Source organism: Sinohyriopsis cumingii, chromosome 4 (assembly GCF_028554795.1).
Source record: "Sinohyriopsis cumingii isolate HCF-2022 chromosome 4, ASM2855479v2, whole genome shotgun sequence".
NCBI classification, from domain to species: domain Eukaryota; kingdom Metazoa; phylum Mollusca; class Bivalvia; order Unionida; family Unionidae; genus Sinohyriopsis; species Sinohyriopsis cumingii.
In genome coordinates, this window is record NC_142964.1 from 23,846,689 (window position 1) to 23,871,001 (window position 24,313).

Genomic DNA, 24,313 nt, shown 5'->3' on the forward strand with positions numbered 1-24,313 from the left:
GAACCACAGTATGCGGGTAAACAGAAGCAAACCATTTGATAGGACCACAGTATACGGGTAATGTAGAAGCAAACCATTTGATAGGACCACAATATACGGGTAAACAGAAGCAAACCGTTTGATAGAACCACAATATGCAGGTAAACCGAAGCAAACCGTTTGATAGGACCACACTTTGCGGGTAAACAGAAACAAACCATTTGATAGGACCACAGTATACTGTTAAATACAAGCAAACCATTTGGTAGGACGACAGTATACGGTTACGTAGAAGCAAACTATTTGGTACAACAACAATATACGGATAAGTAGAAGCAAACCGTTTGATAGGATCACATTATACTGGTAAATAGAAGCAAACCATTTGGTAGGACGACAGTATACGGGTAAGTAGAAGCAAACCATTTGGTAGGACGACAGTATACGGTTACGTAGAAGCAAACCATTTGGTAGGACGACATTATACGGTTACGTAGAAGCAAACCATTTGGTAGGACGACAGTATACGGGTAAGTAGAAGCAAACCGATTGATAGGACAACATTATACTGGTAAATAGAAGCAAACCATTTGGTAGGACGACATTATACGGTTACGTAGAAGCAAACTATTTGGTACAACAACAATATACGGATAAGTAGAAGCAAACCGTTTGATAGGACCACATTATACTGGTAAATAGAAGCAAACCATTTGGTAGGACGACATTATACGGTTACGTAGAAGCAAACCATTTGGAACGATGCCAGTATACGGGTAAGCAGAGTCTAACTGTTTCCTGCAGTTTGATTTGGACGAGAAGTAGACTTTGCCAATGTTAAATTTAATGCCATATTATATTTCTTCAACACCTTTAAATTTCCCAGGTCAACGGTACATATGTTTTAAGATAAAATTCTAGAGCTGGTTTGAACATGACAAACTGTTGCCCGTTTTAGATAAAACATCACTATACTTTTTATCTCCGAAAATACAAGACTACTTTGACAGCGAGTTCTACGGGTGAATTATTTTTTGACACAACCATTTGTATCTGTATGTTTTGGTTTCTTTGCTGCGAATAAAACAAATGTGTAGTGTGCAAGAGTTATCAGCAACACAAGCAATTACACGAGCCTGAATTTACAGATGTTATCATGAGACAACTATGAGACTCCCGTTTATGTAAAACTATTAGTACTTAAAATGTTATCATGAGACAACTATGAGACTCCCGTTTATGTAAAACTATTAGTACTTAAAATGTTATCATGAGACAACTATGAGACTAACGTTTATGTAAAACTATTAGTACTTAAAATGTTATCATGAGACAACTATGAGACTCCCATTTATGTAAAACTATTAGTACTTAAAATGTGAGAGCTCTGAGTAGGAAATGAGTGAAACTGCAAGCCTCACTATGACATATGCAAGCCAATTTTTCAAGTTTCAAGCCATGCTCGATCTTCAACTGTGCGTTCAAAGTCGCAAAAAAAGTAAAGCGAATTTTTTGACCATATTCGTCACATAATAGAAGCAAAAATTGGTAACGAGCCTAGTTTTCCTCTTCCTATTTGCTGTAAATAGTGTCTGCTGGATGGGCTTTATACTGTTCAGCAGTCGGTCTCTACGTAGTAGGTACACTGTTTAATCTCTATCTTTATAATATATATATATATATATATATATATATATATATATATATATATATATATATATATAGTTGCGCTTACTTTATTTGTATCATTTGTTGGCTTTTTAATGACTGTGTGTTATGTACATTTGCATTTTGTACTGGACTTGATCTTGTTCAAAATCAAGGTCATGGTGTACCTGACCAGTAACATTTATTTTGTAAACAACAGAATACAGAGCTAAATTTTTCTTTTCGATTGTGGATTAAATATTCCGATCATTATTAATAGCAGACATATTTAAAGTGTTGATTCTGACATCAGAAACTTCTGGAATGGAAAATTATATTAAGTGATAAAGGTATTTTAAATAACTGGTAATTGCGACCTATGTCAGGTAGGGAGCAATATAATCTTGTTCACATAAGAATTGCTTAATCTTGCCGAAGATCTCAAGCAGAATCACTTTTATTGTTGTGTTTAGTTTCATATCATGTGGCCGGGATGATAGGGGTAATTTTATCATATTAATTTCAAATAATGCATATGTTGCATAGCTAGCGTGTCTAGAAATTGACATGTGTCACGTGCCCACGGTGTTCTAACATATTCAAACTTACTCAGAATGAAAAGACAACTACACGTACGCGCATGGCATAGTCCTTATCCTTAGAGACCTACAGCAGAGGCCCAGATATGGAAAGGAAGGCCATTAATAGGACTCAGACATGGCGAGGAAGTCCAAACATGACTTAGACATGGAGAGGAAGGACAAACACAGGAAAACACGGGGATATACATTTGAAAGTTTTTCTTTGATTTATTGTAATTGCTTTGAATGTGAGCAGTGATACATGCATTTGCTTTCGGTTTCATTTTGTTGGCTTCTAACATTTATCCTGGGTTTTAACCCCTGAACCATAACATAAAAACAATTGAGATAATTGCCTTGTAATTACATAAACACCCATTGAACATGAAAACATGAATTGATAAATGCAGCAGACTACGGTCTCGTGGTCTGGCTCTACCCTAGAAACCTAGACCACTGATCATAACTTGGAAACTGGTGGGATTCCCATCTTTGTAACCAGACATGCACTCAAAAGTCAAATTGTAAAGATACAACTGACTTTGCCCCTTCTCAACCAGCAAGAAGTTCGCCCCTGGACTATAAAGTATTGAATGCAGAGTCCGCTACCCTATACCCCAATTAAATTTACCGGCCATCAAGAGGCTAATTAATATATGCAACTGATATTTGTTATGGGGTTTATTCTTACGCGATGGGGGCCTTACTCCCTGTGTGACAGACTGAATAACTATCAAAGTCCCTGTACGACAGCTTGTAAATCATCGACGTCTCTATTCTTTTAATTATGCAAATACTTGCTGGACATGAAAAGACAAATACTTAAGTGGCATTTGCATCTGTGGCTTTCGTACCATTTTCGTAGCATTTTCAGTGGGTGGGTTGGGTATTGGTTGTCAATGGTGGGGTAAGAGACTTTCCTGATTATAAATTGACCTTCAAGAGAAGTATGACTACCATGTTTAAAAGTATGTTCTCTTCCTTGCTTATAGGTCTTGTAAAATTTGATTGTGCCCTCCTACTCCCTAGTGTCCACCAGGAAAGCAATCTTGATATAAAGCTGCTGTGAGAAAACCATGTTTTTCTTAATAGGCTTACTGTGACCGTGACAATGTAGACCACTGAACCTCAAGGTTTCTTTACTACCTAAATATAAGCCATCTACAATGTTTGCTCATGGATCTTACGCTAGAACAACTTATTCTGCAAAACAATGTTTTCTTTAAGTCACAATCCGTTGACCTTACGCCTGAATATCAATAGGCCTTTTTCGTACGTTAAATTCAACCCTTTACAAGTTTTGGTCAATGTAAGTGGTCTATAACTAAATGCGCTATGCAGTAACAAGTTTTCTTCTTTCAGTTAAAATGGCCTTGACCATTTACCTTGTGCCTCCCCCCAATAGATTTCTTTCTTCCTATACGTACAAGTCATCAACAGAAGATCGGAAAAAGGTATATAGTCAGGAAGTGACATTTTTAAGCAAACACCATTGTTCTTCTTTCAGTCACACTGGCCAAGACCATTAATATGTCGAGTCCAAAATCTGCAGGCTTCTTGCTTACACTAAATGCAAGCCATCTACACAAACGACCGATGTTTTTAGTGCAGAACATATGTTATCCTGCGAAAGCCATATTTCTATCAGCTTCGTTTCTGTGGGACGTATGTGACAAACCACATTTCTGTAACAGTTCCATGTGCCATATTCAATAGGTTAATCGTATTAGCTTGTACGGATAACCTCGATATCAATAGATTAATCGTATTAGCTTGTACAGATAATATCGATATCAATAGATTAATCGTATTAGCTTGTACCGATAACCTCGATATCAATAGATTAATCGTATTAGCTTGTACAGATAACATCGATATCAATATATTAATCGTATTAGTTTGTACGGATAACCTCGATATCAATAGATTAATCGTATTTATACAGACAACCTCGATGCTCTCATAATTTATAAAAGTGCATTATAAAGAAGAGATTAAAAACATACATAGACGATTGCATTTGAGCTATGACGTATAGATCACGATTCGCACTAATACCATACAGAAGAACACTGTTGTTGGCTTAGATCGCGATTCTCATTAATATCACGTATAATAAATAATTTGTATGCCGAATTAAATCATGATTCTCACTAAAATCACGTATAATAAACACAAGAAATTTAGGCGTCATTTTTACCCTTCTCAGTACAACATTTTTACGAGCTTTTGAGAGATCTGCCCACTATTTTCGAGAGCTGCTTGCGTTCTGACCAAAATTTGAAGTGTTCTGTGCGTTCTATCCAAGTTTTGTAGAGTTTATGGCGTTCTATCCAAGCTATTGAGAGTTGTTGGCGTTTTGCCCGTGTCATTGGCGTTCAGTCCAGACTTTCGAAGGGAGAAGGAACAGTACAACTGATACAATATTTCGGTTATTATTTCGGAAGTGTAACAATATTCACCCAACGCTGCATTTATTTTGAAGAGGCAAGTACACAATTTTACAAATGAAAATTATAGGGCCATATTCAACCAATGGTGCACATTCAAATACATGACCTAACATATGAGACCTATTCTCAACCGTTTGACCATGACCCTATACACAATATAAGCACATAATAAGTTCGGTTACAGTCTTGATTTGTTTTAAGTGTACAAAGTTTCAATAGTATGTGTCGAGAACAAAATTAAAATGCGTCCGCCACAGCAAATGCCGTTCTGATCTAGCGAGACACTTCAATTTCATCGCTCGTGCTAGCACACCTCTCCTGAACATCTTCGGTAAAACTGACGAATTCATTGTGAAGCATATCATATGAATTATAGCATTAACCTTCTGTAAGGATAATAACATATGAATTATAGCATTAACCTTCTGTAAGCATAATAACATTATGAATTGTAGCATTATCCTTCTATAAGCATAATTGCATATGAATTATAGCATTATCCTTCTGTAAGGGTAATAGCATATGAATTATAGCATTATCCTACTGTAACCATAATGGCATATAAATTAGAGCATTATCCTTCTGTAAGAATAATGGCATATAAATTATAGCATTATCCTTCTGTAAGAATAATGGCACATGAATTATAGGATTATCCTTCTGTAAGCATAATGGCATATGAATTAGACCATTATCCTTCTGTAAGCATAATGGCACATGAATTATAGCATTATCCCTCTGTAAGCATAATAGCATATGAATTATAGCATTATCCTTCTGTAAGCATAATGGCATATGAATTAGACCATTATCCTTCTGTAAGCATAATGGCACATGAATTATAGCATTATCCCTCTGTAAGCATAATAGCATATGAATTATAGCATTATCCTTCTGTAAGCATAATAGCATATGAATTATAGCATTATCCTTTTGTAAGCATAATAGCATATGAATTATAGTATTATCCTTCTGTAAGCATAATGGCATATGAATTATAGCATAATCCTTCTGTAAGTATAATAGCAGATGGACAAGAAAAGTCCCGCAATAGGTATAATAGTACATGGACTAGAAAAGATCCTGTAGTAAGTATAATATCATATAGACTAGAAAAAGTCCTATGGTAAGTATAATAACATAATGTCTAGAAAAAAATTCCTCTTTTAAGCATAATAACTGTTGCGTGTACCTTGAAAAAAATATAATCTGAATACAAATTGACACTTCTATATGACAAATGAATATCTTGCCAACTTTACGTTTGGAGTAATGAAAATAGTGTGCTCCTTCAAATCGCGGTCCTATTTTGCAGTCCCAATCTGTGCTAAGTCAAATTGTGGTCCTATTTTGCAGTCCCAATCTGTGCTAAGTCAAATCGTGGTCCTATTTTGCAGTCCCAATCTGTGCTAAGTCAAATCACGGTCCTATTTTGCAGTCCCAATCTGTGCTAAGTCAAATCACGGTCCTATTTTGCAGTCCCAATCTTTGCTAAGTCAAATCACGGTCATAGTTTGCAGTCTGATTTTGTGTTCCATCAAATCATTGTCCTTGTTTGCAATCCTAGTCTGTGAGCACAGTGTAAATTTATTTACAATATTATCTTGCTTTAAGGATGGTAGGTTAAAATACAGTGGTCTGGAAGAAATGCCCTCTTCTATACAAATCTCTTATCAGCTCAAAGAATTCGAATTTCCTATTCGGATCTTGGGGCCCCGAGTGGCCGAGTGGTCTAAAGCGCTCACGGTTACGGTTCACTGCCATCTCACCTCTGTCTGCATGGGTTCGAGTCTCGGATTCAGCCAATGTGGGTATGTGAGAAAGCTTGCCAGTAGCTTCTCGTGGGTCGGTGGTTCTTTCCGGGGTTTTCCCGGGTTCTTCCTCCACCATTAATACTGGCCGCCATGTATAGCCTATCGTGTGCTGAAAAATGGCGTTAAACCCTACAACAACAACAACAACAACAACAATTATTTGGATCTTCTCTGACTTTTCTATGCTATCCATGTGCATATGTCGTTTTGGCTTCAGTTGTCCAATATACCATCGTTAAAACTAATATTTACCTCTTACGAGTAGAATTGCCATGGAATGCAACACTAATTCAATTAAAGAACTGTATTTACTTGCTTATAGGACTGTATATTTTTTATTTTTAGGTCAGACTTAACTGCTAAATAAATAGATCCCGATCTTCCATCAAATAATGTCTGGTAGATTCGGATCTATCTTAGTGTGTTTATGGATTGATTTAAACAAACTGCATACATCCAGATAAGACGACCCTTTATGAAATTTACAGTTAGAATATACATATAAGCGAGTTACAACGGCATATCTTCATTTGGCAAAGCAACACAAATAACAAATAATAGCGTCATACCATTTAACTATTTCTTTTCAACGATGTAAAACTGCACAGATTCAAATCAAGACCATTTTAAGAATCATGTTTTTAAGCACGGCGTAAGTTTATTTATTATCACTGTTCCTTGCAGTAAATTTTAAATGATGAGGTCAAGAAAAAAATAATCATGACAAAATACCATTCTAAACTTTTACATTTGCATCTTCTTCTCTTCTTTCTTCTCGCCAAGACACCTTCCAGTTTCAACAGTCCTTTTAGCTACTATTTTGCCGAATATTTTTGCCTTAAGTGACCTTCACCACTTGTCACTCTCTCTCTCTCTCTCTAAAATAAAGTAGGAAGATGAAGTCTTCCAAATAAATACGTACAAAAAAAAAACAAAAAAAACATGAAATCAGATGAGTTAAAATTCTGTACAAGATATACAAAAAATCTGATGAATTACTACTCAAATAATGTTACTGTTATTGTGTAAAAAAAAGTTACCTATAAAATAAAAGAGTAAATAAAGATCATTAAAATATTTTGAGAACATTAAGCAATTATGGTATGCTTCGATTAAAATAATAGCATTTTCATACCATCGTCCCCCCCCCCCCACGCAACAGTTTCTACTCCTACAAACATTAAAAGGAGCACAAAACCTAGTCATTTCATTCACCAATAATATCTAACCGGATATTCGCCAGAGGTCCTCTAATACTATTATCTTGTTCACGTTTTAAAAATCCTTTTATTTTTTTAACTAAACACGGTCGCCATGTTTTCATTTGTTTTGATCAGAGGAAACGAGCAGAGACCACAGATTGCTCGACATTGTTAAACTGTCAAGAACGTTTAATATGCATTAATATTCGATTCACAGGGCCGGGTCTTCTAGTGACATGTGCCTGACTCGAATAGTGCCAATGGACATTTTTTTTAAGTGCTGCCAGTACTACCGAAGTACCGGTCCATGCAAAGGTACTCCAACGATTCCATTAGCTCTAGGACACCGTACTGGCGCATATATCTGCCGTCTTGACAGGCTTCCTGAAGGAGCACAAATTCAAACATGGCCACATCCTCTGTACAGATCCAGACGATTTTTAGATGAATTCTGTTATCAGTGATATGCAGAGTTTTCCAGTATGTGAACAACATTATCAAAAAGTGAAGAAAAATGGAATTTAATAATTGGATAACCAGACAGACAGGGGCTTCGAATAAATAAATATACGTTCACTAACAAAGAGCTTTTGTAATTCAGTGCAATAATATCCATAACTTTTTAAATAACACTGAACTTGAAACACAATCGAAATTTATCACTGTGACTAAAATTACATATGATCTAAAAGGCTTACTATTAACTGTTTCTTTCAAACCAGAGGATAATATCCTGCCGTCGTACACATGATACTATCCTGCCTTCTTGCAGATAATACTATCATGCCTTCTTACACAGGATACTATCGTGCCTTCTTACACAATATGCTATCATGCCCTTTTGCAGAGGATATTATCCTGCCTTCTTATACAAGACACTCCTGCCTTCTTATACAAGACACTATCATGCCTTGTTACACAATATACTATCCTGCCTTTTTACAGAAGCTTCAATCCTGCCCTCTCACAGAGGATACTATCCTGCCTTTATACAGAGGATGCTATCTTGCCTTCTTAAACAGGATACTATCCTGCCTTCTTACAGAAGACTCTATCTTACCCTCTTGCAGAGGATAGTATCCTGCCTTCCTACACAGGATGCTATCCTGCCTTCTTACACAGGATACTATCACGCCTTCTTACACAGTATACTATCCTGCCCTTTTGCAGACGATACTATCATGCCTTCTTACACAGGATACTATCCTACCTTCTTACAGAAGCCTCTATCCTGCTCTCTGCATAGAATACGATCCTGCCTTTTTACACAGGATGCTATATTGCCTTCTTACCCAGGATACTATCCTACCCTCTTGCAGAGGATACTATCCAGCCTTTCTATACAGGATGCTATCCTGCCTTCTTACACAGGATACTATCATGCCTTCTTGCACATGATACTATCCTGCCTTCTTACAGAAGACTCTATCCTATCCTCTTGCAGAGGATACTATTCTACCTTCCTACACAGGATGATATCCTGCCTTTTTACACAGGATACTATCCTGCATTCTTACAGAAGACTCTATCCTGCATTCGTACACATAATACGATCCTGCATTCTTACACAGGATACTATCCTGCCTTCTTACACAGGATACGATCCTGCCTTCTTACACAGGATACTATTCTGCCTTCTTACAGAAGATGCTATCCTGCCCTCTTGCAGAGGATACTATCCTGCCTTCCTACACAGGAGGCTATCCTGCCTTCTTGCACAGGATAATATCCTATCTTCTTACACAGGATTATATAATGCCTTCTTACAGAGGATACTCTCCTGCCTTCTTACAGTGGATATTATTTGCCTTGTTACAGAAGACTCTATCCTGCCTTCTTACATGGAATACTATCCTGCCTTCTTACACAGGATATTATCCTGCTTTCTTACAAAGCATATTCTCCTGCCTTCTTGCAGAAGATACTATCCTGCATTCTTACACAGAATACTATCCTGCCTTCTCACACAGGATACTATCATACCTTCTTACACAGGGTTCTATCATGCCTTCTTACATAGGATACTATCCGGCGTTCATACAGACGATACTATCCTTGCCTTCTTACAGAGGATACTATCCTACCTTGTTACACATTATACTCTCCTATCTTTTTACAGATAATTCTATCCTGCCTTCTTACACAGCATACTATCCTGCCTTCTTACAAAGGATACTACCCTGCCCTTTTGCAGAAGATACTATCCTGCCTTCTTACACATGATACTATCAATCCTTCTTACAGGGGATACTATCCTGCCTTCTTACAGAGGATATATCCTACCTTTTTACACAAGATACTATCGTGCTTTCGTATAGTGGATACTACCCTGCCTTCTTACACAAGATAATAGCATGCCTTCTTACACGGGATACTATTCTGCCTTCTTACACAGGATACTATCCAGCCTTCTTACATACTATGCATGTGTCTGAATACGATAGCACGAACGTTGACAGATTTATTTACCCTAGGAGATATATGTAACTGCAGATACACCATGTCATTTATTGTTTATTCCATTAAGTCCCGTTATGATAATACTTTTTGGTTGCTTTTTGACCTAAACATATGCTTTAAGGCAGAAACCACTAAAGTTTGTTATGTCGTGTAGTAAATGATTTATATTACGTATTTGATTTTAAAAGATCGGCTTAAAAGGTTGAAATAACAAGAAATGGAAACATAATCCAGTTATATATTATTGCAGCGAAAGTAATCTATTGTGCATTTTCTTCTTTATACAAATAAATTGACAATTATAATATTAGTATGGCATATGGCTTCTTGCGTGCACAACTGAATAATATTGTGGTATATGACGTTTTACATACACAACTGAATAGTATGGTGTTATTTTTATGTATATTTAATTTGTTTTGTTGTGTGTTGGATTTTACCCATTATTATATATTATGTGTATTTAATTTGTATTATGCGATAGACCTTTATCCATAACTGACGGTAGGAGTTAGGACTACCCGACTAATTTTGTTTATTTTTATAAACAACATATTACGTAGCTAATTCTTGTCCATGATTTTAGACTATATATTAAGACCATTATTACATGGAAGTAAGCTTGTTTATGTGGGCTTTTGACTTTGGAAGCTTTTAGAAGTGATCTTGTTGATGAATTTGATGGGAAAACGCCCCTCATCCTGTTTCTGTAATTGTGTCTTAGTTTTTATATCAGGGAGAAGTAATCATAAATACTCATTCCATTTGTTAACCTCGGTCTAAGTGGAAACAATTTAGTTGTGCTCAGTTGAGAGGATTTCATTTATTTTTGAAATTATTCTTTTGAATTACAAAATGCTCATTGATTTAGGACTAAACCACTATTTTGGAATTATTGTGGATTCATTCAAGGATATTTTGGATTATATCATTGTGCTACATTAAGGTTGTTGGCACGCTAGCACATTCGAGACTATTATCTCATGAGCAAATTCAGTATTGGAATTCATTTAGAACACTGCTGGAATTCTTTCTGAATAATTTTCAGTTTTTAGAACATTTTTAGGACAATTTGGAATGTATTTCACAATGCTGTAAGTTCCTTTTAAATTTTCATTTTGTATTTATGACAAATAAATTACTTGTTCAATTTAACAAATATGTTTATTTTTTGCTTTTTCTGCTACTTAGTTTAAGATTTCAGAGTTGTAAGAGTATATAACTTATGTACACGACTGCAAAAAAATGGAAATATTTTGTTAAATTGTTCTTATCGTTTGAAATGTAAAACCTATATGAAATGTTATCGTAATAACTGGTAGAAAGGATTTACCTCCTGGTTCAAAATGTGACAAGTACGTACATATAATCATAGATCATATTTAATGATAGGGCCTCTATGGCTTTACATACTAAATAAGGCTTGAATATTGCATAAAAATAGTTCCGTTTAATTATGATCAAATGTGTTTTGTCTCTTTGAATTTGGCCTTGACCTTTTTAGTGTATTGAAATTGAAATTAACCTTGATCTTGTTACTGTATTGAAATTGTCCTTGATCTAATTACTGTATCGTTATATACTTGCTATTTTACTTAAAGTTCCGTCTCAGTTTTAGAAAGGTTTGCCTAAAACACTGCAACTGTTGTGTTCTATCAATACATAAGACAACACTGGAACTAAAATAGATACGCCTACCGATTCTTATCAGTCACTAACCCCGAAAGCACCGTGTCATATCTCAACAATAACTCTCTTTACTTAAATGCACTTTTCCTTGAAATGTGGCTTGTATTGATTTGGAACATTAACCACGTGTAACGTCAAGGCTGTTAAAGTTTGACTATGCCATAAATATGAGCACATACAAATATTACATGAAATTCCTTTATATATAATTTAATTATTCCCAGTCTTTTGAACAAGAATTTGAATCGGTTAAAGATCAAATCATGAGACGCAAAATAAAATAGCTTATAATTTCATAACCCCAAACATGAACTATTTATGTATTCATGCGAGGTTCTTTAGTGATTTGACAATATTTGTAAAGCAATTTTGAATTTATTGTTCTGTTATTTATTTTGTGTGACTCATTATAGTTTTTTTTATCTAGTTGTATTTATTACAATTGAATTTCATGATTTAGAGCAATCATGAAATTAAGAAGCCCGAAAATGGGTCGCACTTTTTGTATGAGCTGCGTTTTCTTTGTTGCTACGTCCTTTCACGCATTGTGGGTTAATTTTCAAAATTCATGACTTCAGTATTCCAGTAACATGTCTTATTCGACTGTTTCATATAACTGAAAGCATTGTACTAAGCCTTTGTAACAAGCATTTGGATTAATTCGAATTGTATCATGTGACGCGAAAACTATCAATATTTAGCTCATAGCACCCGAAGGAAGCTGTTTATGTATGTATGCGTCCTTTTTGTGTGCTTTTGGTCAATATTTGGAAACAATAGTTAAAATTAAGTTTTGTTACCTATGATAAAGAATTCAGAAGCAGATAAAAAAAGATTATCCGTCGTGGAATTTTATCGTTGTTTCTTATAGATAGTGGGTACAAATTGTTGAAAAGTCTCTTGGTGAATTTGCACGGCATTGGACTAAACCTGACAAACATTGTTGATTATTTTGATTCTAGTTTAGCCGGCCTAGTAATTAAATTATCTCATATATAGTATTATCATACACACATACTGAGTAATACACGCATACAGAGTATTATAGTACACACACAATGAGTATTATCATACACACATAATGAATATTATCATACAAATTATTATAATACACGCACACTGATCATTATAATACACACATACTGAGTGTTGTAATACACACATACCGAGTATTACAATACACACATACAAACTATTATAATACACACATACCGAGTATTACAATACACACATACAAACTATTATAATACACTCACCTTGCGGAAAATGCGGAAGTATTAAAATACACACGCATACTGAATATCATAATACACACATTCTTATTATTATCATACACGCATACTTAGTATTACAATACACAAATAATGAGTAGTTCAAAACACATGTACTGAGCATTATCAAACACACATAGTGAGCATTATCAAACACAAATAGTGAGCATTATCAAACACACATAGTGAGCATTATAATATACACATAATAAGTAATACAATACACACATAATGAGAATCATAATTCACACATAATGAATATTATAATACACACATGAGCATTATAATACACACATAATGATTATTATAATACACACATAATGAGTATTACAATACACATATAATGAGCATAATATACACATAATGAATATTATAATACCCACATAATAGGTATTATAATACACACATACTGAGAATCATAATTCACACATAATGAGTATTATAATGCACACATAATGAGTATTATAATACACACATAATGAATATTACAATACACGTATAATGAGCATAATATACACATAATGAGTATTATAATACACACATAATGAGTATTATAATACACACATAATGAGCATTATAATACACACATAATAAGCATAATACACACATAATGAGTATTACAATACACATATAATGAGCATAATATACACATAATGAGTATTATAATACACACATAATGAGTATTATAATACACACATAATGAGTATTATATAAGAATTTAATTACTACGCATGTCAGTGGCTATGTTCCATCCTATTATGGAGATGTGTACATGATTGAGGGAGTATGGGGATTTTGTGGCTGCAGACAAGACGATTGGAGCTGTAACCCCACTGACCCAGGTTGGAATCACAGTAGGGACTTGTTAAAAATTCCCTAACATGTATGATAATATTATATCAATTTACTGGGACAAGATATAACAAACAGTTGTCCTTCGCATGCTTGTATGATGCGGTATCGTGGGTTCACTCAAATACATTATAATTATACATTCATATCATCATTTAAATTTACTCTTGCAACAACATATAAATTATATACGCTACACGTAATCTTTTACTTTTATTTTCCTTTCTGTGCAGTAGCCATTTCATCGTGAATATGAAGCGAGTTTTAGAACATGTCAATGAATCTCACATAATTACAATACAAACTTTTTACCACTCTTTGAACCCGTAGCCGCTCAGATTCTGTTTGGAATAGAAACGTTGTTTCTTATTTACATACAAACATTCAAATGTGTAATTGGAACACTTTGGTCATGTTCAGGTTTATATTCTTGGCATCGGAGACGGTTGATGGATTTTCATTGTTAGAATAAAAAAGTACCTGGCGTCAATATTAAGTAAGGTACGTTTAGTAAGATCTGATACAGAAACAGTCTCTCTCTCTCTCTCTCTCTCTCTCTCTCTCTCTCTCTCTCTCTCTCTCTCTCTCTCTCTCTATATATATATATATATATATATATATATATATATATATGCAGGGCCCGCCTGAGACCGATTTCACCGATTTGGCCCAACTGAGTACCGCACTTTCTGGGGCTTCGGGCGTTAGTCATTTTTAAAAAACATATCTATAGCGAGAAAGCAAAAGCGATGGAACAAAAGTTTAAGTTCAATATCATATGAGATTTGTTTAAAGGTTTATTTCCAAATATACCGTGCTCACGGTGGGCTCCGCACTGAAATCCAGGGGGCCTCACCAAAACGATGCAAATCGGGCCCCACGTTTGCTAAGGCCGTTACTGTATGTATAGGAATGAGAAACCTACCGTATATAGCTAATGTATGTACGGGAATGAGAAACCTACCGTATATAGCTAATGTATGTACGGGAATGAAAAACCTACCGTATATAGCTAATGTACGTACAGGAATGAGAAACGTATGGTATATAGCTAATGTATGTACGGAAATGGAAAACGTAACGTATATAGCTAATGTACGTACGGGAATGAGAAAACTACCGTATATAGCTAATGTATGTACGGGAATGAGAAAACTACCGTATATAGCTAATGTATGTACGGGAATGAGAAACCTACCGTATATAGCTAATGTACGTACGGGAATGAGAAAACTACCGTATATAGCTAATGTACGTACGGGAATGAGAAACCTACCGTATATAGCTAATGTATGTACGGGAATGAGAAACCTACCGTATATAGCTAATGTATGTACGGGAATGAGAAACCTACCGTATATAGGTAATGTACGTACGGGAATGAGAAACCTACCGTATATAGCTAATGTACGTACGGGAATGAAAAACCTACCGTATATAGCTAATGTACGTACGGGAATGAGAAACCTACCGTATATAGCTAATGTATGTACGGGAATGAGAAACCTACCGTATATAGCTAATGTATGTACGGGAATGAGAAACCTACCGTATATAGCTAATGTATGTACGGGAATGAGAAACCTACCGTATATAGCTAATGTATGTACAGGAATGAAAAACCTACCGTATATAGCTAATGTATGTACAGGAATGAGAAACCTACCGTATATAGCTAATGTATGTACAGGAATGAGAAACCTACCGTATATAGCTAATGTATGTACGGGAATGAAAAACCTACCGTATATAGCTAATGTACGTACAGGAATGAGAAACGTATGGTATATAGCTAATGTATTTACGGAAATGGAAAACGTAACGTATATAGCTAATGTACGTACGGGAATGAGAAAACTACCGTATATAGCTAATGTATGTACGGGAATGAGAAAACTACCGTATATAGCTAATGTATGTACGGGAATGAGAAACGTATGGTATATAGCTAATGTATGTACGGAAATGGAAAACGTAACGTATATAACTAATGTATATACGGGAATGTATGTACGGGAAAACTTATCGTATATAGCCAATGTGTGTACGGGAATGAGAAACGAATAGTATATAGCTAAAATATATACGGGAAAACGTCTCGTATATAGCTAATGTATGTATGGGAATTATAAACATATTGTATATAGCTAATATATGTATGGGAATGAGAAAAATATTGTATATAGCTAATATATGTATGGGAGTGAGAAACGTATATCATGTAGCTAATAAATGTATGTGAATGAGAAACTGATAGTTGCACACACCAAATCCTTACAAAACCATGTATATATTTAATCATCATTAGTTTCCATGTATTTGTTTAATTATCAATACTGTAATAAATTTAGACTATGCGCATTTGGTTATAACGCCCCGTTTTAAGGAATTCTTAGATTTGTGTGATTACTTTTGTGATTATTGGAATTCGGCGCCATGGAAATATTCCTAGCCCAAAATAATGAGCCAATTATTAGGAGCAAACGTCACGGAGTGACGTGTTAGTGAGTTTCCATGATGCCATGGTTCACTAGTAGTGAATTCCGGCCAAATCCGAGTGAATGTTTCTGTCGTAAGATAGTTCATATTAAAATATAGTGGTGTACATTGGTGGTGTGACTGCAAGGGCAGTATTTACGGTAGGAAACCGGTAAATGACACAATGGAATAAATACGAAGGGACTTGGCAGATACCGTTTATGTCGCCATGTGGGCGATTATGGTGCAGTTATATTGGCGAAATGTGCATGGAAAGCATACATTGACTGGCCTAATGTTGCGGAGCTAAAATAGTTCCCATTGTTAGGGGATACTCATAGTTTCTAAGGCGTGAACGGTTGGCGGTACGGAAACATGATGAAGATAAAACATGCAGATGTGCGGTTGATATATATTTGGCAGTTTGTTTTATCTGTGGTCTTGCATGAATTAGAGGAAAATTTAGGTATAGAATGGACACGTCGAGCTTTCTAATTTACAACTGAAGTTGTATGGAGGTCTTTGGAAAGTCCTGGTAAACTTATAACTTCTAGCGACAATTGCGCCAGGGTTTGACAATCGATCAGTCAAGTAAATACCCGTGTGCGTGTAACAATACTTTACGCTGAATTTTAGAAGGAAACAAGGTCAGGAAAGAAGTCATTTGAGAGATAATAGAAATTAAACTTGGGCAGAAATAAATAAAATAAGAGCATTTCCTGACGACATTTCCGTCCGAAATTAAGTTTTCGGCCAAAATAGTTGTTTCTCGATGATGACGTACTAAACTGAATCCAGTACAAGCAACACCATAACCTGGCTACAGTGGATACTTTCTCTGTGTGGAAGCAACATTTAGATTTTGCTTGCAATATATACAGATAATGCAGGTCTACAATATGTAGACAATGCAGAAAATAAAATATGCGTAATCTGACATGTGCCTTGCATCGATAGCTTAGTAACATATTCGAAACACTTGGAAGGAATATTTAAAGAAAAAGGAGAACGAAAAAACTTTTCAAAATCTGCTACTATTTTTCTTTTATATAATAGTTTCATTTTTGGTATGAATAAAATATGCTCCAAGAATATTGCAACTATGAAATTATTTTTCTGACATGGAATAAGTTCAATCAAAAAGTTGTTCATAGCGCTGTTGATTTCGTATGTAACCCGTTAAAGCATACGTGGAAAACAGCAGCATCCTAATGCAAGAACAATGTGTCATAACAGTTCCTAGCAGTGGTCAGTTCCCGGTGATATGAATTTTATTATACGGTTGGGTTTATGCTGGTTCCACACATTTGTCAGTAATTAAAACCCAAGGTCAATAGCGGATGAACAAAGGTGTTATGATCTCGCAGGGATTAATACGTCAGCAGGTCAAATCCGAGGTCAACATCCACTGATTTCACGCGTGTTCTGTTCTGACAGGAATTATTACTGAACGCTGAGTTTTCTACAGGATTTTGACGCCATGGGTCAGTAATAGATGATTATACCTACCGTCTGGGTACAAAGGACAGTCGAAATAAATGTATTAGTTAGTAGCGAACGCCCGATAATCCGACTGCGTAACTAATCTGATGCACCAGCACGAACCTTATTTCCATACAGATGTTCTCCGCCACCAATCATGTCAGAAAAAAAAGACAACTTGTTGTTCTGCTAGTAGTTATTAGCGCATAGATAATACTAGCCTAATGAGATTTCACAATTATTTTGGACAAGAATTAAAACAGACGTAACAATAATGAATTTACTTACCGGACTTTCCCACGCCGAGCTGACCCACCAGGGCAATATTATACTCCGGTATTGTACCATTTTTCTGGAACGGTTTTCTTCCACTCATAACGGTATAGTATATTTCCTTTTGAAAGAGTATTTAGCAAATGTTTATGTGAATAATTACCAATTCATCAGTGTACCATATTCAATTTTCCTCATCGTAGTATTGTTAATTATCGATAATGAATAATAATTGTCTTATTTCCTTTAAAACAAAAAATCAGTTATTCATACAAAGATAGAGACGGCAACGTATACAACCGTATGATTTTCTTTCTGAATGTGACGGCTCGATGCGTTTACACTGTACACTCTTCTTCACAAAAACATCTTCCCAAAACCGACTCTGATTCGTAAGCAGCTAAATATATCCTTCATCTAGCTTCCGTTGATGATTTTTCTTTGGCTATCTCTTCTTTCTGCGCCTGTTTGCTTTTAGTACAAATATCCTTCTGTAATACGGTAACGATGGAATCACATGGCCAATTATAAATCCATCTGTTGCGGGTTGTTTTGTCCAGAGAAATCCTACAATATGGTTCCTATCATGACAAACACAGTGGCAATGAAACTGTCTTCAGCCTGTATGGAGTGCTCGCATCCTATCCTAGACGCAAAATGTGCGGAGTTATACGTAGCATGTTGTATATTCAGCGGAGAACAGCCCGAATCACAGCAGGGAGTAAAGCATTCGGCATGCTGAGATCAAAGTAGCAACATATAAATTCCAATACGAATTTTCGAAACCCAGTTTGGTAATCTTACACTGAGAAATTACTCACTATAAGAAACCGTGGTAACCTAAACAAGTTTTAAAAAATGTCAGGAACGTAATTTGTTTTCTATTATTGTTTTTAATTTGTGAAGCTTGCCTAACGCAATGGAACTAGCGATTTAGCATGAAGCTGAGTCGAAAAGTCAAAATAACCCATTTTAAGAACATTATATGGTCTTTTCTGCAAATTTCTCAGAACATGCAAATGCATAAATACAACAATGTACTAACTTTGCCTAACTAATGCCCAAATTAAATGAACAAGTGAGTAAATAAATAAAAGTTCGTAATGCTTAAACACATGGTAGACAACAAGAGGTATGTAATTAAACACATGGTAGACAACAAGAAGTATGTAATGCTTGAACACATGGTAGACAACAAGAAGTATGTAATTAAACACATGGTAGACAACAAGAAGTATGTAATGCTTGAACACATGGTAGACAACAAGAAGTATGTAATGCTTGAACACATGGTAGACAACAAGAAGTATGTAATGCTTGAACACATGGTAGACAACAAGAAGTATGTAATTAAACACATGGTAGACAATAAGAAGTATGTAATGCCTAAACACATGGTAGATGACAAGAAGTATGTAATGTCTAAACACATGGTAGATGACAAGAAGTATGTAATGCCTAAACACATGGTAGATGACAAGAAGTATGTAATGTCTAAACACATGGTAGATGACAAGAAGTATGTAATGTCTAAACACATGGTAGACAACAAGAAGTATGTAATGCTTGAACACATGGTAGACAACAAGAAGTATGTAATTAAACACATGGTAGACAACAAGAAGTATGTAATGTCTAAACACATGGTAGATGACAAGAAGTATGTAATGTCTAAACACATGGTAGATGACAAGAAGTATGTAATGCCTAAACACATGGTAGATGACACGAAGTATGTTATGCCTAAACACATGATAGACGAAAAGAGGTATGTAATTAATTCCTACCTGAAATATTCTCAGCATGTTTTTATTTTTTAATGTTTTTCTAATTTCATGTTGTTTGTTTTTGTAATATTATTATGTTTCTTATCTTATAGGCGTTGTCTAATGTTGTAAAGCGCTTAGAGCTTCTAAAGATTAGGCGCTATACAAAGGCCTCATTATTATTATTATTATTATTATTATTATGTAATTAAACACATGGTAGACAAGAAGTGTGTAATGCATAAAACATGGTAGACGACACGAAGTATGTAATGCTTAAACATATGTTAGACGACAAGAAGTATGTAATGCCTAAACACATGGTAGACGAAAAAAGGTATGTAATTAAATACATGGTAGACAACAAGAAGTATGTAATGCATAAAACATGGTAGACGACAAGAAGTGTGTAATGCCTAAACACATGGTAGACGAAAAGAGGTATGTAATTAAACACATGGTAGACAACAATAAGTATGTAATGCGTAAAACATGGTAGACGACAAGAAGTGTGTAATGCCTAAACACATGGTAGACGAAAAGAGGTATGTAATTAAACACATGGTAGACAAAAGAAGTATGTAATGCGTAAAACATGGTAGACGACACGAAGTATGTAATGTTTAAACATATGTTAGACGACAAGACGTGTGTAATGCCTAAACATATGATAGACAACAAGAATATATAATGCCTAAACACATGGTAGACGAAAAGAGGTATGTAATTAAACACATGGTAGACAACAAGAAGTATGTAATGCATAAACATATGATAGACAACAAGAATATATAATGCCTAAACACATGGTAGACGAAAAGAGGTATGTAATTAAACACATGGTAGACAACAATAAGTATGTAATGCGTAAAACATGGTAGACGACAAGAAGTGTGTAATGCCTAAACACATGGTAGACGAAAAGAGGTATGTAATTAAACACATGGTAGACAAAAGAAGTATGTAATGCGTAAAACATGGTAGACGACACGAAGTATGTAATGTTTAAACATATGTTAGACGACAAGACGTGTGTAATGCCTAAACATATGATAGACAACAAGAATATATAATGCCTAAACACATGGTAGACGAAAAGAGGTATGTAATTAAACACATGGTAGACAACAAGAAGTATGTAATGCATAAACATATGATAGACAACAAGAATATATAATGCCTAAACACATGGTAGACGAAAAGAGGTATGTAATTAAACACATGGTAGACAACAAGAAGTATGTAATGCATAAACATATGATAGACAACAAGAATATATAATGCCTAAACACATGATAGACGAAAAGAGGTATGTAATTAAACACACGGTAGACAACAAGAAGTATGTAATGCATAAACATATGGTAGACAACAACAAGTATGTAATTCTTAAACACATGGTAGACGAAAAGAGGTATGTAATTAAACGCATGGTAGACAACAAGAATTATGTAATGCTGAAACACATAGTAGACAAAAAGAAGTATGTAATGCTTAAACACATGGCAGACAAGAAGAAGTATGTAATGCTTAAACACATGGTAGACAAGAAGTATGTAATGCTTAAACACATGGTAGACAAAAAGAAGTATGTAATGCTTAAACACATGGTAGACAAGAAGTATGTAATGCTTAAACACATGGTAGACAAGAAGAATTATGTAATGCTTAAACACATGGTAGACAAGAAGAAGTATGTAATGCTTAAACACATGGTAGACAAGAAGATGTATGTAATGCTTAAACACATAGTAGACAAAAAGAAGTATGTAATGCTTAAACACATAGTAGACAAAAAGAAGTATGTAATGCTTAAACACATGGTAGACAAGAAGAAGTATGTAATGCTTAAACACATGGTAGACAAAAAGTATGTAATGCTTAAACACATAGTAGACAAAAAGAAGTATGTAATGCTTAAACACATAGTAGACAAAAAGAAGTATGTAATGCTTAAACACATGGTAGACAAGAAGTATGTAATGCTTAAACACATGGTAGACGGCATGATCTATGCACACAGCTAACCAAAATGACTGTTCCAATCTGCTCAAAAAATCAGCCTAAAATGTCTGAAGTAAACTATCTTTATTAGTTATTAAAATCGGGAAAGTGAATTTTGCCACACTAGACAATACCAGCTTCTGAAAGTGCAGTAACTGAATTACCAAATATATAAAATGAAATAAATATAGGCTCTTTTCTTGCAAATTACATCTGAAATCCATGAAATGAATATGACCAAGCGGAGTTAGCAGTTCTTTAATGGGTGCAAATCTGAAGTAGGGCCAAGTTGTATACCCTATAGCCCATCCTACACCAATCATACACCAAAATAAAAGGAACACAAAGTTCTTTCAACGATACCTTACATGTATAAGGTCTTTTTAATAGCCAGTATAACCAGTGAAGAAAACCAGGGAATTTATGTTTCTTTAAATATATAAACCTATGCAAATAAAGAACTGTAGAGCGCCACATTAAAACAAATATGAAAATTTTGAGTAATTATTTGTCTTATTTTCACATCATCATGTATGTTGTTCGCAACAAAACGGTACATAAGTATTTATGTTATACATGGAAGTAAGCTAATTACGTGTAGTTTTCTCTTGCTTAAACAATATGCCTTATGGCAGTATTGTGTCTGCAATGACATTAACTATGGGGAAATTAGAAGTCTCGGAACACAGAAATGTAGTCAACCTAAATTTAAAACTGTTGCATTATGTAAACGAAACATACAGTGAAAATGTTTCTTTTCAATCATATATAATGAAAGTAAAAAATAAATGACGCCAAAGCAAATTTATTTTCATCCATTTTCTAGTGTTGGAAGAATAAGCAAATATTTAACCATGATTTTGGCCTTCATGAACATGACCTGCTCTGTTCCTTTTCATACTGTAAAATGTATTAATGATATCTCAAGAATGATTGTGGCAAGTTTATGGTCCTGTCTTTCAGAATAACACTGGTTGTTATGTTGAGAAAATGCAGTGTGCATTAAAAAATGTAAAGGGAAGGGAGGCTGGAGTGTTTTGTTGCTTGCGACTTAAATGATTCAGCTATACAATAAATATCATACAATTGTAAAATCCTATGTGGTCCTTACAGGGGTCTCTACAGATATTATGAAAAGAGAGTGACAGGTCTACGGTGAATTTGTTTGTATTTACAATTTGCATAATGGGAAGAATGTTGGCATCTATTTTTGGTACATTCTAACCTTATGCAAAATACGAAACTGTAGAGCGACGCCTTTACTGTCCACATTACTGTAGCTATGCTTGCGAACAATACATGTTTGATATGATATGCTTATCATCAAACTTGTAAAACATATTTTTATGCTTCTTGCACGTTGTAGAAAAATGTCATTTTCATATTCGTACGTTGTAAAAATGTATCTTTTTGATACTTGTACGTTGTAAAATATATCTTTTTTATTCTTCTTGTACTTTGTAAAAATATATATTTTTATATTTCTTGTTTGTTGTATATATATATATATATATATATATATATATATATATATATATATATATATATATATATATATATGTGTGTGTGTGTGTGTCTGTGTGTGTGTGTGTGTAAAATTCTTCTTCATGTACCTTGCATTTACTCTAATCTCAGGATGAATGTTACAAATCTGCAAACCTTTACCCTACTACGCTTACTACACTCTGAAAGAGGGAGACATGACAGATTGCAATTTTAGGCCCAATGACCGATACTACAAATGGAAATGTTCATGCTTAATGACCAAATGATTAGCAGACATGTGTCCACATTAAACAGTGTCTGCAATAATGAGAGCTTTTCCATGTCAAGACATGACACTTGTTTAAAAATAATCTAAACTATAATTTTTACATTCAATTGGTATGAAAGGAAAAGAAGTAAATCATCAAACCGACATACCCGAGTCATTTTTCGTGAAAACATCGACTCAGAGACTGTAATTTATATACAAGTTCCAAGTTAGTAGGCATTGGTATATTAGGGACAAAACTGAAGAAGCGGCATTCATCGAATTTATCAAATTGTTTCTCTCTGTTTATTGTTGTAATAAATAAAGTATGCTTGTCATGGTTTGTGGCGATGTTGTTCATTTCATACGTGGAAATTACAGTATATGACAACACATGTAGAATCATTTTCTCTCGACTTGTAAGATTTGTGATGAAATATGCATTTCCTCCCTTCTTCTTCATTGTACTTGGATATCGTCAGACCCATACAGCTACTTGCCAGAAATAAACGCCTACACCCTATCGGATATCGCCAGGCCCATCCAACAACTTGCCAGAAATAAACACCTACTCCATAAAAATTAAAATTGATGCTTATTATTGTTACT

The 24,313-nt window shown here is 34.8% G+C and overlaps 1 protein-coding gene across 1 annotated transcript in view; it reads right to left on the reverse strand.

Moving 5' to 3' along the window:
* LOC149800816 (ras-like protein family member 12) overlaps window positions 1-18,846 on the reverse strand; it is a 75,322-nt gene extending 56,476 nt beyond the window's left edge. Inside the window, exon 1 of the mRNA XM_089954810.1 lies at window positions 18,197-18,846. Within this exon, the coding sequence (XP_089810936.1) occupies window positions 18,197-18,284 (88 nt within the window). The 5' untranslated portion in view covers window positions 18,285-18,846. The remainder of the gene's footprint in view (window positions 1-18,196) is intronic.
* Window positions 18,847-24,313: the final 5,467 nt, after the last annotated feature.